General features: G+C 34.2%; 1 protein-coding gene across 1 annotated transcript in view; it reads left to right on the plus strand.

Annotated features, from left to right (window-relative positions):
• LOC148952675 (uncharacterized) overlaps positions 1-15,488 on the plus strand; it is a 125,360-nt gene extending 109,872 nt beyond the window's left edge. The window contains exon 6 of the mRNA XM_089087351.1: positions 14,930-15,488. Within this exon, the coding sequence (XP_088943477.1) occupies positions 14,930-15,000 (71 nt within the window). The 3' untranslated portion in view covers positions 15,001-15,488. The remainder of the gene's footprint in view (positions 1-14,929) is intronic.
• Positions 15,489-17,970: the final 2,482 nt, after the last annotated feature.

The following is a 17,970-nucleotide window of genomic DNA, read 5'->3' on the forward strand; positions in this document are numbered from 1 at the left end:
GTTAACAAAAAGTTTAATCACCGTTGTCCCCAGGGGTTGAGGCATGAAGTGTATGTATTATCCGGGTTGCAGTGGTAACTAGCAACCTAGTCAAACCAAAACAAGAAGTACGCTATTAGAACTGCCTTGTCCGAAACCCCTATATAAGAAACTTACCCTCCCTTGGCTTTAGCAACAAGGAAAACACATTGGCTTGAAAATCAAGAAAATTGGCTGCAACCACGATATTCAGCATATACGGCATCTTTTTTTTCTTTTCCTCAGATCAACACGGCACTATAACATCCCAGAGATTTTTTTTTATTGGCTCATTTTAAAGGAAATCTCCACATCTAGTGCATTTTATAATTGAATTTTTTTTTAATATAATCAATTTTGTACGAGAAAATGCCTTTTCCTATAGCACTGTAGTAACTTATGTTATTATAATATCAGGAATTTGTCACATCTACGGGCTTTTGTAATTAAAAAAAAAAAAAAACCATTTAAAACAAAACCAATATTTTAAAAACAAGTGCATTTTCATATACTAGGTAATAAATGTCGTCATAGTTTTATTAGAACCATGTATGACGTAAATAGAAAAACACTATATTATGACCTTAGCTCTGATGATCTGGAATGAATCCCTTAATAAAAACTTGAATAACCCATAAGTTCTAAAAATAGTGTCACATCTGAACCAGAAATTAACTATTAGAACCTCCTTGTCCAAAACCCCTATATAAAAACCTTACCGTGTCTTGGCTTGAACAACAACGAAAACCAATTGGCTTGAAAATCAAGAAAAGTGGCGGCAGTCACATACGGCATCTTTTTTTCTGTTTTTACTCAGATAGCTTGGCACTAGAGCATTCTTGACGGTAATTAAATGGCTCATTTTAAAGAAAATTTATGACCTTAAAATAAAATTAATCTTAAAATTAAAATCATTTTTTTACGAAAAACTGCATTTTTCATGTACAAAATTGATCAACGATATCATAATCGTAGGTTGTAGCCAAGTCGTCTCAAACTACTCCAATTAAGAAAGGGCCATAGGCTTTTTCCTGTTTGTATTTTCACAGCATCTAGAAAATCATAGGCAGCACAATAGTGCTGCCTAAATAAAGAACAATGTTGGCACAATGTATTATTTATTTATTTTTGTTATTTTTTTTTCCAGACCAGGGCACTTCGTATCGAAGGAGTTGTCGTAAAAAATTCGAAAAGGATTCATTCGATTGGAAATTGGAATGGCTAGTGCCCTTTTTACCATTCGAAAGTGATTAGAAGGCAACTAATACTCCTTCTACGCCCACCATTTCTCGAAACACATCCAATTTGGTTAAACGTAGTTGCTTTCCAGATATAAATTATGTTTTTGAGGAGAAAACTCCCTCCACATTCCTCAGGACAAGGGCTGCAAATTATGCCCTGGGGCATATAAGGTTCTTATAGAAAGATTTGTCGTAGAAACTTCAAAAAGGGCTCATTCGATTGGAAATTCAAAGGGCTAGTGCAGTTTTTAATAGTCGAAAGTGATTGGAGGGCCACTAAACCCCCTCACATACCCACCTTTCCCCCAAAAATACCCAATAAAAATTTTAGATTTATTTTCATCTAAAATTAAAATAAAAATTTTATAAAATAGAAATCTAAAATAAAATAAAATAAAAATTTAAAAATTTTAGATTTCAACGTAGTTGAATGTTCTGAGAATTAGGTCTTTGAGGATGACAACCCACGAAAAGTCCTCAGGGCAAGGGTTATAGTTTATGCCCTGGGGGCATATAATGCTTTCATAGAAAGAGTTGTCCTAAAAACTTTAAAAAGAGCTCATTGGGAGACCACGGAATCAAATGGGGAGGAAAAAGTCTCCCGGACGTGGATTATGCTGACGATTTAAACCTCCTAGATGGAAGTGTGAGCAAACTAAGTGAAGTTTTAGAGGTTTTGCGAGTTCAGGGTGCTAGAATTAGATTGGAAATTAAGGTGAAGAAGACTAAATAGCTATGGCTAGGAATAAGTGAAGATGAAAAGGTGACGTTGGGTAATGAAAAGATTGATAAGGTGGGCTGCTTCACTTACCTTGGTAGCGTTATTAGTAAAGATGGTGGGAGCAGTGAAGATGTTAAAAATAGAATAGCCAAGACTCAGGGTGTTTTTTCTCAGTTAAAAAAAGTCTGGAAGAATAGGAAGATAAGTCTGCAAACCAAGATTAGAATCTTAGAAAATACTGTGATGACAGTGGTCAAATATAGCTCTGAAGCATGGGCGCTCCGAAAAGCAGACGAAGATTTGGTAGATGTTTTCCAGAGAAATTGCTTAAGGATTGTTTTGGGTACCCGGATGACTGACCGTATGTCAAACAATAGGCTGTACAAAAAATGTGGTTCAATACCGCTCTCTAGGTCTATAATGAAAGAAAGGTTGAGGTGGTTAGGGCATGTTGTGCGGATGAAGGATGACAGATTGCCGAAGATTGTTCTTTTCGGCCAACCATCTAGGGCTAAACGGAAAGCAGGTCGTCCCCGTCTAGGGTGGGAGGCCGTCATAAAGAAAGATTTAAAGGAAATGGGAACTTCGTGTGCGGGTGTAAAAAGGGAGGCTTTGAATCGATTGGGGTGGAGGAGGAGCGTGCATAGCTGTGTTGGCCTCAGGCGGCTTGGTCCTGCGATGAGTTGCTAGTAGTAGTAGTAGTATAAGTTATAGCCTATGGGCATATAAGGTTTTTAATGAAAGCTTTGTCGTAAAATCTTGAAAAAGGGCTCATTCGATTGGAAATTCAAAGGGCTAGTGCCCTTTTTAATAGTCGGAAATGACTGGAGGGCAAATAACCCCCTCCCCCTCTCTCACGCCCAACCTTTCCCCAAACACATCCAATCAAAATTTTTACATAGCCATTTTTTTAGAGTAGTTGAAAGTTTTGGAAATTAAGTATTTAAGGATGACAACCCCGCCCAGAGCCCTTAGGGCAAGGGTTTTAAGTTATGACCTGGGGGCATATAAGGTTTTTATAGAAAGAACTGTTTTAGAATCATCAGAAAAGGCTTATTTGATTGGAAGTCAAAATGGCTAGTGCCCTTTTTAATAGTCAAAAGTAATTGGAGGGCAACTAATCCCCCTCTCACGCCCACCACTTCCATAAACACATACCATAAAAATTTCAAGATAGCAATTTTTTTCAAAATAGTTAAAATTTCTGGAAACTAGGTCTTTGAGGATGACAACCCCTTTTCCAGAGCCTTCAGGGCAAGGGTTGTTAGTTATACCCTGGGGGCATATGAGGTTTTTATTGAAAGAGTTGTCGTAGAAATTTCAAGAACGGCGGATTCGATTAGAAATTGAAAGGACTGGAGCCCTTTTTAATAATCGGAAGTGATTGAGAAACAACTTACCCCCCTCTCACGCCCACCATTTCCCCAACGACATCCAATCAAAATTTTGACATATTTATTTTTTCCAGCGTAGTTGAAAGTTCTGGAAATTAGGTCTTTGGGGATGACTACTCACCCCCCCCCCACAACTCTCAGGGCAAGGGTTGTAAGGCTTGCCCTGGGGACATATAATGTTTTTATAGAAATTTTGATCGTAAAAACGTCAAAAAGGACTCATTTGATTTGAAATTGAAAGGGCTAGTGCCCTTTTTAATAGTCAAAAACAAATCAAGAGCAACTAACCCCCCTCTCATGCCCACCTTTTCCCCTAACACATTCAATCAAAGTTTTGAGATAGCCATTTTATTCATTGTAGTTGAAAGTTCTGGGAATTATGTATTTGAAGATGACAAACCCCCCAGAGGCCTTAGGACAAATGTTGTAAGTTATACCCTGTGGGCATATAAGGTTCTTATAGATGGTGATGTCGTAGAAACTTATAGAGGGTTATTCCAGTTTCTTTGTCGTAGAAACTGGAAAAAGGGTTCATTCGATTGGAAGTTCAAAGGGCTAGTGCTCTTTTTAATAGTAAAAAGTGATTGGAGGGCAACTAACACGTTACAGTTAGCATAACTAAAATAAAAAATTCCAGTGTTCGAACCTTTTCAATTGTAGAAAGTGATTGGAAGGCAACTAACGCCCCTCTCACGCCCACCATTTCCCCAAACACATCCAATCTAAATTTTGAGATAGACATTTTGTTCAACGTAGTAGAAAGTTCTGGAAATTAGGTCTTTTCCAGCGTTGTCGTAGAAACTTCTAAAGGAATTCTTTCAAATGTTAATTGAAAGGGCTAGTGTCTTTAATAATAGTAAAAAGTGATCAGATGGTGAATGCCCCCCCTACTGCCCAAGATTTCCCCAAACACTTCCGATCAACCTGTTGATATAGCTATTTTGTTGAATGTAGTCGAAGGGTCCGGAAATTATGTTTTTCAGTATGACAACCCCCTCAAAGCCTTTCAAACCCTATGCTTTTAAAGTCAAACTCAAAAAGAGCAGAAATTAATCTGAATAGGGTTCTCAAACCTATAATTTCTAAAAGCTAGAATATAATTTGTGCTTTGCTGAAAAAAATTCAAATTAATTTACTGAAAAGTGTGCACTGTCAGTTTAATATATATATATATATATATATATATATATATATATATATATATATATATATATATATATATATATATATATATATATATATATATATATATATATATATATATATATATATATATATATATATATATATATATATATATATATATGCTGATATTTATACCTTTAAATCTTAATTAATTTTTTATTTCTTAAAGTTTTGAAAGCGAAAACATTTAAAGAACTTTTTCAGTAAAGTAAAAATTATATTATTTGAACACACGAGATAAGATCTATTCATAAAATTGAAATGTTACAGAATTTGCATTATACGTCAGATACGTCGGATAACATTGAAAGAATCTAAGTATCAGAGTGAACAAACTCTTTATTAACATGTTTTGTCAGATACGTCGGATAACATTAACAAAATCTAAGTAACAGAGTGAATAAATTTCTTATCAACATTCTTTATCGACATCATTTGTCGGACACGTCAGGTAACATAGACAAAATATAAGTATCAGGGTGAGTAAATTCTTTATCAACATCTTTTGTCGGATAACATTGACAAAATCTAAGTATCAGCGTGAATAAATTCCTTATCAACATTTTTTGTCGGACAGGTCGGATAACATTTACAAAATCTAAGTATCAGAGTCAACGAATTATTTAGCAACATCTTTTCTCCGATATGTCGGATAACATTTACAAAATCTAAGTATCAGCGTGAATAAATTATTTATCAACATCTTTTGTCGGATAGGTCAGATAGCATTAACAATATCTTAGTATCAGATTGAATAAATTCTTGGTCAGCATCATTTGTTGGATATGTTGGTTTGATTATAAGCATTGGTAGGATAAATCAGATAACATTGAAAAAATCATAGTATCAGAGTGAATAAATTCTTTATCAACATTTTTTGTCAAATAAGTTTGATAAAATTGACAAAATCAAAGTATCAGAGTGAATAAGTTTTTTATCAACATTTTTTGTCGGATACGTCGGATGATAATAAAAAAATATAAGAATCACATTGGATAAATTCTTTATCAACATCGTTTTCAGATACGTTTGATAAAAATGACAAAAATCAAAGTATCAGAGGAATAAATTCTTTATCAACATCTGTTGTTGGTTACGTCGGAAAAGAATAAAAGAATCGAAGTATCAGATTGGATAAATTCTCAATCAAAATCTTTTGTTGGATAACATTCACAAAATCTAAGTATAAAAGTGAATAAACTCTTTATCAAAATGTAATGTCGAATACATCGGGTAACATTGTCAGAGTGAATAAATTTTTTATCAACATCTTTTGTCGGGTAGGTTTGATAAAATTGACAAAATCAAAGTATCAGAGTTAATAAATTCTTTATTAATATCTTTTGTCGGATAGGTCTGATAACAATGACAAAATATAAGCATCAGAGTGGATAAATTCTTTATGAACATCTTTTTCAGATAAGTTTGATAGAATTGACAAAAATTGAAGTATCAGAAAGAATAAATTCTTTATCAACATCTGTTTTCGGTTTTGTCGGATAATAATGAAAAAATCGAAGTATAAGAGTGAACAAATTCTTAATCAAAATCTAATGTCAGATACATCGGATAACACTGACAAAATCTTAGTATCAGAGTGAGAAACACTCTTTATCAACATCTTTTGTCAGATACGTTTGATACAATTAAAAAATTGAAGAATCAGATTGAGTAAATTCTTTATCAACATCTTTTGTCGGATACGTCAGATAACAATGACAAAATATAAGTATCAGATTAAATAAATTCCTTATCAAAATCTTTTGTCGTATACGTCGGATAACATTGACAAAATATAAGTATAAGAGTGAATAAATTCTTTATCAAAATCTATTATCAAATACATCGGATAACAGTACGACAATAGATTCGACAATTTTTGTTATACGACGTATCTGATAATAGATGTTTGTAAAGAATTTATTCAGTCGGATACTAAGATTTAGTCAATGTTATCTGACTTATCCGACAAAAATCTTAATAAGGAATTTATTCACCCTGATACTTAGATTTTGTCAATGTTATCTGACGTACCTGACAAAAGATGTTGACAAGGAATTTATTCACTTTGATACTTAGATTTTGTCAATGATATCATACGCATCCGACTAAAGATGTTGATAAAGAATTTATTCACTCAGATGCTTATATTTTGTCAATGTTATCCTTGCTATCCGACAAAAATTGTTGATAAAGAATTTTTTCACTCTGATAATTAGATTTTGTCTATGTTATATGACGTATCCAACAAAAGATGTTGATAAAGAATTTATTCAATTGGATGCTTAGATTTTGTCAATGTTATTGAACGTATCCGACAAAAGATGTTGATAAAGAATTTATTCAATCTGATACATAACAACTATCAATGTTATCCTTGGTATCCGAGAAAAGTTTTTGGTAAAGAATTTATTCACTCTGATACTAAGATTTGTCAATGTTATCGTTCGTATTCGACAAAAAATTTTGATAAAGAATTTATTCCAGCTGATAATTATAAGTTTGTCAAATTTTATCCAACGTATCTTACAAAAGATGTTGATAAAGACTTTATTCACTCTGATACTTAAATTTTTCAATTTTATCTGATGTACCTGACAAAAAATGCCGATAAAGATTTTATTCACTCTGGTACTTAGAATTTGTCAATGTTATCCGATAAAAGATGTTAATAAAGAATTTATTTCAGTTTGACACTTAGATTTTGTCAATGTTATAAGACGTATCCGACGAAAATAGTTGATTAAGATTTTATTCAAGCTGATACATAGATTTTGTCAATGTTATCAGACGAACCTGATAAAAGATGATGATAAAGAATTTATTCACTCTGATACTTAGATTTTGTCTATCTTATTGAACGTATTCGACAAAAGATTTTGATAAAGAATTTATTCAATCTGATACCTACTAAATATTGGTAGTCGTATTAATTTAGTCGTATCCGACTAAATATGTTGATAAGAATGTTGATAAAGATTTTATTCCCTCTGATACTAAGATTTTGTCAATGTTCTTCGACGTATCCGACAAAAGAGGTTGATAAAGAATTTATTCACTCTAATACTTATATTTCATCAACGTTATACTATGTACTTAGATTTTGTTCAGTTTTGTCGACAATTTTTGTTATACGACGTATCTGATAATAGATGTTTGTAAAGAATGTATTCACTCGGATACTAAGATTTAGTCAATGTTATCCGACGTATCCGACAAAAAATTAAAGAATTTATTCACTCTAATACTTAGATTTTGTCAATGGTTTCCAACGTAACTGACAAAAGATGATGATAAAGAATTTATTTACTTTTATAGTTACATTTTGTCAGTGTTATCTGACGTATCCGACAAAAGATAACAATAAAGAATTTATACACTTTGAAGCTTATATTTGGTCAATGTTATCCGACGTATACCCCAAAAGGGAATCCAACGTATCCGAAAAAACTTGTTAATGAAGAATTTATTCACTCTGAGACTAAGACTTTCTTAATGTTATCTGACGTATCTGACAATTGTTGTTGATAAATAATTTCTTCACCCAGATACTTAGATTTTGTTAATTTTATCCGACGCATGCTGACAAAATATGTTGATAAAGAAATTATTCATTCTGATACTTAGGATTTGTAACGTCATCCGACGTTTCCAACAAGATGTTTATAAGGAATGTTGATAAAGAATTTATTGACACTGATACTTAGATTTTGTCAACGTTATCCGACGTATCCAACAAAAGATGTTGATAAAGAATTTATTCAATCAGATGCTTGCACTTTGTCAATGTTATTCAACGTATCTGACAAAAGATATTGATAAAGAATTTATTCAATCTGATACATAGATTCTGTCAATGTTATCCCTGGTATCTGACAGTAGTTTCTGATAAAGAATATACTCACTCTGATACTAAGATTTTGTCAATATTATCCGACGTATCTGACAAAAGATAATGATAATAAATTTATTCACTCTGATACTTAGATTTTCCCAATGTAATTCGATGTATCTGACAAAAGATGTTGATAAAGAATTTAATCAATCTGATACTTAAATTTTATCAATATTATCCAACGTATCCGACAAAAGATGCTGATAAAGAATTCATTCACTCTGATACTTAGATTTTGTCAAAGTCATCTGACGTATTCGACATAATATGTTGATTAAGAATGTTGATAAAGAATTTATTCACTCTGATACTTAGATTTTGTCAATGTTATCCGACTAAATATGTTGATAAAGAATGTTGATAAGGAATTTATTCACTCTGACACTTAGATTTTGTCAGCGTTATCTGACGTTCCCTACAGAAGATGTTGATAAAGAATTTATTCAATCTGATACTTAGATTTTGTCAATTTTAATTGACTTATCTGACAAAAGATGTTGATAAAGAATTTATTCAATCTAATACTTAAATTTTGTAAATGTCATCCTACTCATCCGACAAATGATGTTGATAAAGAATTTTTTCAATCTGATGCTTAGATTTGGTCAATGTCATCCGACGTATCGGACAAAAGATGTTGATAAAGAATTTATTCAGTGTGATACTTAGATTTTTCCAATGTTTTACGACGTATGTGACAAAAGATGTTGATTAAATAATTTATTCACTCTGAAACTTAGATTTTGTCATTGTCATCCAAGGTATCCGACAAAACATGTTAATAAAAATTTATTCACTCTGATACTAAAATTTTGAAAAGGTTATTGGGCGTATCCGAAAAAATATGTTGATAAAGAATTTATTCACTCTAATACTTATATTTAATCAATGTTATACGACGTACTTAGATTTATTCAATTTTGTTCGACGTATTCGACGAAAGATGTTGATAAGGAATTTATTCACTCTGATGCTTAGATTTTGTCAATGTTATCCGATGTTAGATTCTGACAATATTGATAAAGAATATTTATAAAGAATTTGTTCACTCTGATACTTATATTTTGTCAATGTTATCCGACGTATCCAAAAAAGATGTCGATAAACAATTTATTCACTCTTTTACTTAGATTTTGTCAATGTCACCTGACGTATCCGACAAAAGATGTGGATAAAGAATGTTGATAAGGAATTTATTCTCTCTGACACTTATATTTTGTCAATGTTATCCGACTTATCCGACAAAAGATGTTGACGAAGTATTTATTCAATCTGATATTTAGATTTTGTCAATTTTATTCGACGTAACCGAAAAGGGATGTTGATAAAGAATGTTGATATATAATTTATTCACTCTGATGCTTAGATTTTTTCAATGTCATCCAACGTATCCGACAAAAGATGTTGTTGAAGAATATATTCACTCTGATACTTAAAATTTGTAAATGTTATCATTTGCATCTGACAAATGATTTTGATGAACCATTTTTTGAATATTATACTTAGATTTTGTCAACGTAATCAGAGGTACCCAACAAAAGATGTTGAAAAAGAACTTATTCTCTTTTTTGTCAATGTTATCTGACATATCCGACAAAAGATTCTGCTACATTAATTCATATATGAAATGGTTAAGAAACCGTGATACTTGTTCCCAACAAGTCTTTTTCTCAGCAAGACGCTTGACAGATTTCAATTTGTTCAAATGCATTCCTGAATTAATCCTCTTCTTATCTAGAACATTTGTTCAGTATAATTTTTTTTAAATTTCGATCCTTATATCGGTTCTGGGTGCTCTTATTGGTTGTTAATTTTATTCTCAGCTTCTTTTAATATAATTTCCCGCTTCTATTTTCAGTGCCTTTTTCGTAAGCAGTGCAATCGCGCTGCCTAAGTAAAGAACGATGTTGGCACAATGTATTATTATTATTATTATTTTTTCCATACCAGGGCACTTCTTATCAAAGGATTTGTCGTAAAAACTTTGAAAAGTGCTCATTTGATCGGAAATTGGAGTGGCTAGTGCCCTTTTTAATAGCCGAAATTGATTGGGAGGCAACTAATACCCCTTCCATGCCCTCCATTTCCCCAAACATATCTAGTCAAAATTTTGAGATAGCCATTTTGTTCAGCGTTGTTGATTTCAAGATAGAAAATATGTTTTGAGGAGGACACTCCCCAACAATCCTCAGGGCAAGGGTTTTAAGTTATTTTCTGGGGGCATATAGAACGATGTTGGCACAATGTATTATTTTTTTTTTCATTTAGACCAGGGCACTTCGTATCGAAGAAGTTGTCGTAGAAACTTCGAAAAGGGCTCATTCAGTTGGAAGTTGGAGTGACTTGTGCCCTTTTTAATAGTCGAAATTGATTGGAATGCAACTAACACCCCTTTCACGCCCAACATTTCCTGAAACACATCCAACTAAAATTTTGAGATAGCCATTTTGTTCAGCGTAGTTAATTTCCAGATAGAAATTATGTTTTTGAGGAGGACAATCCCCCACAGCCCTCCGGGCAAGGGTTGTAAGCTATGTCCTAGGGGATTATAAGGTTTATATAGAAGGTGTTGTCGTAGAAACTTCAAAAGGGGTTAATTCGACTGGAAATTCAAAGGGCTAGTTCCTTTTTTAAAAGTCGAAAGTGGTTGGAGGGCAACTAACCCCCCTCTAACGCCCATCTTTTCCCCAAACACATCCAATCAAAATTTTGAGATACCCATTTTATTCAATGTAGTTTTAAGTTCTTGACATTAGGCTTTTAAAGATAACAACCCCCCCCCCCCACAGCCCTCAGGGCAAGGGTTGTAAGCTATGGCCTGGGGTCATATAAGGTTCTTATAGAAAGCGTTGTCGTAGGAAATTCAAAAATGACTAATTCGATTGAAAATTAAAATGGCTAGTGCCATTTTTAATAGTCGAAAGTAATTGGAAGGCAACTAACACCCCTTCCACGCCCATCATTTCCCCAAACACATCCAATCAAAATTTTGAGATGGCCATTTTGTTCCAAGCATTTAGTTCAGGAAATTATGCCTTTGAGCAGGACACTCCCCCCACAGTCTTCAGGGCAAGGGTTATAAGTTATGCTCTTGGGGCATATAAGGTTTTTATTGAAATCTTTGTTGTAGAAACTTGAAAAAGGGCTCATTCGATTCGAAATTCAAAGGGCTAGTGCCTTTTTTAATAGTCAAAAGTGATTGGAGGGCAACTAATCCCCCTCTCAAGTCCACCTTTTCTCCAAAAACATCCAATCAAAATTTTTATATAGCCCTTTTTTCAATGTAGCTGAAAGTTTTGGAAATTAGCTCTTTAAGGATGCTACCCCCACCCACAACCCTCAGGGAAAGGGTTGTAAGTTATGCCCTGGGGGCATATTAGGTTTTTATAGAAAGCAATGTTGCAGAAACTTCAGCAAAGGCTCATTCAATCTGAAAATTGAAAGGGCTAGTGCCCTTTTTAATAGTCGAAAGTGATTGAAGCGCTGGAAACACCCCTTCCCATAGCCACCATTTCCCAAACACATTTAATCAAAGTTTTTAGGTAGTCAATTTGTGCAACGTAGTTGAAAGTTCTGGAAATTATGTCTTTTAGGATGATAACCCCCTCAGAGCCCTCAGTGCAAGGGGTGTAAGTTATGCCCTGGGAGCATATAAGGTCTATATAGAAAGTTTTTGTAGAAATTTCAAAAAGGGTTCATTTGACTGGGAATTTAAATTATCCTTTTTAATTGTCAAAAGTGAGCGGAGAGTAATTAACCCCCCTCTCACGCCCACAATTTCCCCAAAAACATTCAATCAAAGTTAAGAGATAGCCATTTTGTTCAACGTAGTTGAAATTTCTAGAAATTTTGTAGCTGAGAATGACAAACCCCCGAGAGCCCACAGAGCAATGGTTGTAAGTTAAGCCTAGGGGGTATATAATGTTTTTATAGATAGAGTTGTCGTAAAACTTCAAAAGGGTCTCATTAAATTGGAAATTGAGAGGGCTAGTGCCCTTTTTAATAGTCGAAAGTGATTGGAGGGTTACTAACCCTCCTCTCAAGCCCACCATTCCTCCAAACATATCCAATAAAAATTTTTAGATAGTCATTTTGTTCAACGTAGTAGAAAGTTCTGGAAATTAGTTTTTTGAGAACGACACCCCCCAGCCCTCAGGGCAAGGGTTGTAAGTTATGCTCTGTGGGGCATATAAGGTTTTTATTGTAGGTTTTGTCGTAGAAACTTCAAAAGGGCTTATGTTATTGGAAATTGAAAGGGCTAGTGCCATTTAAAATAGTTGAAAGTGATTGGAGAGTGACTAATGTCCCTGTCACGCCCACCATTTCCCCAAACACATCCCATCATAATTTTGAGATAACTATTTTGTTTAACGTAGTTGAAAGTTCTGGAAATTAGGTCTTAGAGGATGACAACCACCCTAACAGCCCTTAGGGTAAGGGTTGTAATTTATGCACTAAGGGCATATAAGATGTTTATAGAAATCATTATCGTAGAAACTTCAAAGGGGCTCATTCGATTAGAAATCGAAAGGCCTAGTGCCCTTTTAATATTCGAAAGTGATTGGAAGGCTTGACATTTTTATAGTAAAGATTGATGTGGGTATAATGTATTATTTTTGTTGTTCTTGTTGCTTAGATCAGGGAACTTCGTATCGAAGGAGTTGTTGTGGGAACTTTGAATAGGGCTTATTCAATTGAAAATAGAAAGGGCTGATGCCCTTTTAAATAGTCGAAACTGATTTGAGGGTAACTAATCCCCCTCTCACGCCCAGCCTCCCATTTGCCCATAATGTTTAAAAACTAAATATTGCCTTAAGATTAAATCAAAATGCACTGTGTTAATGCTAATTCTTAATAAGGCGTCTCAGCAGTATCCCAAGAAAGACTGAGGGTATTATGTTCAAACTTTTGGGGTTACCTCTCTTCTTAAAATTTAACCAAATCAAAATTGCGTAAGTGTATTCTTGCTATCAAAAGAAAGTGAACAGATTTTGCGAATGGTATCACATTTTCTATTTCAGGTCAACTGGAGGAGGTATGAAACCTAAATTAAAAGCTACTATTTGTGTCCAGATTTTTAAAAGAATGTATGTTGTTAAAAATTGCTGAAAGTTTTTCTCCAGCAAACAAATGGCAGGCCAAACTATAAAGTCTTAAAAAAACGAAAAAACTTAAAGTATTATTTTTTTCCCTGAAAAGACTATGTCAATATAAAACGAACAGAAATTAATTAAAAAACTTTCCACAAAAAAAGTTTTTCAAAGAAAAGTAAAGAACTCCATTAAAAAAAATTATCAAAAATAAAATCAAATAATATACTAAGCGCGAAACTACCACAAATCATTTTCGATAAATAAATGAAACCCAAAACGAACAGATATTACAATAAATAGCCGAGTCAAACTCAAAACGAGCAGAAATTAACGTATGTTGGGCTCCAAACCCCATGCCTTCCCAAGGCCAGAACACAATTTGCACTTTACTGAAAAAAATAGAAATGAATGTGCATTGTCAGTTTTTAATATGCATATACTGATATTTAGTAATCAAAAAGTTAATATTACTTGATTTATTAAGGTTAGAACAGTAAAAAAATTAATATTTTTTCAGTAAAGTATTAATTATGGTCTGGCCTTGGGATAGCAAAGGTGTTTTGAGTTCTACGCATGCTAATTTCTGCTCGTTTTAATTTTGACTCGGTTATTTATTGTAATTTCTGTTGGTTTTGGGTTTCATGTATTTATCGATGCTGGTTTGTGGTAGTTCACACTTTGTAAATTATTTGATTTTTTTCTCATTTTTTGTTTAATGGAGTTCTTTACTTTTATTTCAAAAAATAATTTTGTGGAAATTTTTTTTTAATTAATTATTTAAAATAGCCGCTTTAAATTCACTTAATGTAGATTTCCTATAAATATCTATAAATTCAAGAACTCCAATTTCAAATCAAATTAAAAAGGGTTAACTTAATTGATCATCGCCTTTATGTACTTGAATTAATTGACTTCTGAAGGTTGAATATATGTAAATCATATTCTGACAGGTATCGTAGAGTTTCTAATTCAAATTCTATAAAGTTTAAATACTAAGAAGAGTTGTTATCTCGTGCGTTCAAATAGCATGAATAACATAGAATCCAAAGTATTCACGGATACCTGTCTATAAGTAGGTCGAATTCCTGTCTCTATATAAATTGGTCCTTATGTTGTAGTACTGGCAAGGATTAGTGTCCCAGATATGGGTGCTCGTCCACTTGTTCGTCCAGGACCTTTATATAGTCCACTTCTGGCATCTACGATACGGCTATCTCGTTGGTCCGTAGCAACAATTTGTTGTTGATTTTGTTGTAATTCAGATAAAAATTTAATGTAATCAGATTGTCCTTTATTTACAATAATACAGTACCTTTTTTGCAGTTTGTTTTTTATTGATCCATTTAAAATATTTGATTCTGACATATTTCTTTCTCTTTTAGGTAGTTCAGATTTGAATCCCTTGTTAATTCTGTACTTTGTCGTGATCAAAACGATATTCAGTCTGCAATAATCGTATAATTGCTCCTCTTTCTGAAGACTAGATTTTCATCTAAGGAACAGCACAGTTAAAGAACACAGAAGAATACTGTATTGTAAGGAAAGGACACAGTCTTTGGAATTCTATAACGAAGAATTCTATGACAGACGTTGAACTATATATAAGGAAAATCCGTGCAGTTTTACAAAAAGGGTCCCAAAATGTCATTATAAAAGTTATTCTTCTTATCTTGCGACATTAGGCTTAAAAATATTATACGGGACGAAGAAATTTAACCCTTTGCTACTGGCTTCCTTGACAAGTGTTCGATGTTTAACATGTCCATACAATTAAAAATAAAAAGAAGGAAATGAAGCCACGCTAAACAATCTAATACAAGATCTGTTTACTACTGGCGAAAAAGAGTCAGTGACTGGTAAAACAGCCGTTTCTCATAGCCGAACTAAAGAATTTGCAGTATATCCAGTTTTATAAAATTGTGAGTGTAAATAAATTTGTAACCAAAGAGGTGGTTTCACTATATAGTTTAGGGAAAATAAATATTGAACACTTGAAGAGAGGATAGCAGAGATTAGCTGCAACAATGGCTTAGTCTCTCATATCACAGTTTATTTGTGTGGGCTGCACAGCAACGGGAGATCATTTGAATCTATCCCTGTACAGGCTTGACAGTACAAGTTTGGAAAAGGCAGGGGTTTGTCAGTATAAAAGATTATGGGGAATAGTTAACACTTAGGATAAGAAGGAAGTATTTAGGGAGGCAAAAGCAGGATGGCTATTACTTTTGACCGATGTGTAGAAGGATGGATGAGGGTGTGTGTCATGTGAATTGTGAAAATTGAGTGAGCTGAGAAATGGAGTGCAAGGAGAGTGTAGATTTGATGAAAGATTGGCCGGTAAATGTAATGAGCGATATATTTCTTGCAACCACTAAAAATTTAGACGATTTCCCAAGCTGGCAATGGAGCACAGTAAATTTTTTGATTTTTGTTTGTCTTTGTTTATGTAATGTTCATTGTTTAGAAGTGAATTTTTTTTACTACCATGGCCCTCGGGCTTTTAGCAAAATGAAACTTCTTATTGTTATTATTATTATCATTCTTACTTTTATTATTATTATTATCATTATTTTTGACTTTAAGATTTTAACAATTAAGATTTTTCACTTTTGTTTCTAGGACCAATTTGTGGGTCAAAGAAATGTTTGTTACTGCTGTAGGAGGAATGAAACCTGCCTTGTTTAAGCCTGCCTTGTGTTTAATTGTTTAGATTTGGATATTGCTTAAAACGCCTTAGTAGTGGGGGCTTACTACTTTCTACCGAGGCCCACCCCAGATTTCTACCGGAGTCCTCTGACGTCACGCTAACCAAAGGGAAAATAACATTGGATTTCTACCGGAGCCCTCTGACGTCACGCGGCAAACATATTTTGAGGTGAAATTCCTGCCAGGCAAGATTTGGCATGATCAGGTGTCACAATTTTCGGTAAAATTCCCAGGTGTTTCAACTACTCGGGATGTGGTCTGCATAATACACAAGTTTTAATGATAAGCTCCTATCCCCTTACACCTGTTTCTAGGCGAGATTCCCGCCCAGGCAAGATTTGGCATGTCCATGCAAGATTAGGCATGTCCAGGCAAGATTAGGCATGTCCAGGCACGATTATGCAGGTGCATGCAAGATTCGGCATTTCGGCCAAGATTTCAAGGACATACCCTTTTCCCTGTTGCTAGGCGAAATTGTATTTCTAGGCCAAATCATGTCTACAAATGTTCCCAGGTGGCTGAACTTCCCGGTGTTGTTTTTAGACATAATTCCCAGGTGGCAGAAATCCCCTATGATGCTTTTCCAGACACGCCCCCAGCTAGCAAAATTTCCCCAAGTTGTTATTAGACAAAATTCCCAGGTGTTTCAAATCCCCTGTATTGTTTCTATGCAAAATCATGTCTAGAAAAAAATCCCAGGTGGCTGAAATCCCCCACAAAGTTTTTCTATTAAAAGCCATAGGGAACTCCCCTGCGTTGTAACTAGGCAAAATCCTGTCTAGACACACCCCCTGGTGGTTGAGATCCCCTACGATGTTTTCCAGACAAAATTTCTAGCTAGCAAAACTTCTCCCAAGGTGGTCTCCCAAGGTGGTTGAACTCCCTCGCTGTTTTTAGACAAAATTCCCAAGTGACTGAAATCCCCTGCGATATTTTTACAGACACACCCCAGCTAGCAAGACCCCCCCCCTGTGATTTTTTCTAGGCAAAATTCTCAGGGGGCTGAAATCCCCTACGATGCCTTTCCAGACACATCCCCCAGCTAACAAAACTCCCCCACGATGTTACTAGACAAAGTTCACAGGTAGGAAAAAAGTAAAAGATGAAAATGTCATATTATCATATCAGAGGCAACGCTGTAGCGTTGCCTATAGTAAAGGCAAAACGGCTCCAACGTTTTATTATTGATTTATTATTATTATTATTATTTTTTTTCCCCCAGAGGCACTTCATATGGAAGGGGTCGTCGTAGAAGCTTCAAAGGAGGATCATTCAATTGTAAATCCAGCGTTCTAGGGCCCTTTTTCAATATGCGAAAGTTACGTGAAGGGAACTAGCCCCCCCCCCCACGCCTATACTTCCCCCCACCACCTCGACAAAACATGTTGAGGTAACTATTTGGTTAAGTGTAGTTGATTTCCAAATATAAAATACACTTTTGAGGGGGATACTCCCCACAACCCTCAGGGCAAGGGTTTTAAGTTATGCCCTGGGGGAATATAAGGTTTTTATAGAAGGTGTTGTCGTAGAAAATTTAAAACAGGCTCATTCAATAGGAAATTCAAAGAGCTAGTGCCCTTTTTAATAGTCGAAAGTGACTGGAGGGCGACTTGCCATCCCCCTCCCCACGCCCATCATTTTCCCAAACACATCCAATAAAAATTTTGAGATAGCTGTTTTGTTCAGCGTAGCTAATTTTCAGATAGGAAATATGTTT

This window comes from Artemia sp. Qi Xiang Cuo, chromosome 4 (assembly GCF_049724085.1).
Source record: "Artemia sp. Qi Xiang Cuo chromosome 4, ASM4972408v1, whole genome shotgun sequence".
In the NCBI taxonomy this organism is placed as follows: Eukaryota; Metazoa; Arthropoda; class Branchiopoda; order Anostraca; family Artemiidae; genus Artemia; species Artemia sp. Qi Xiang Cuo.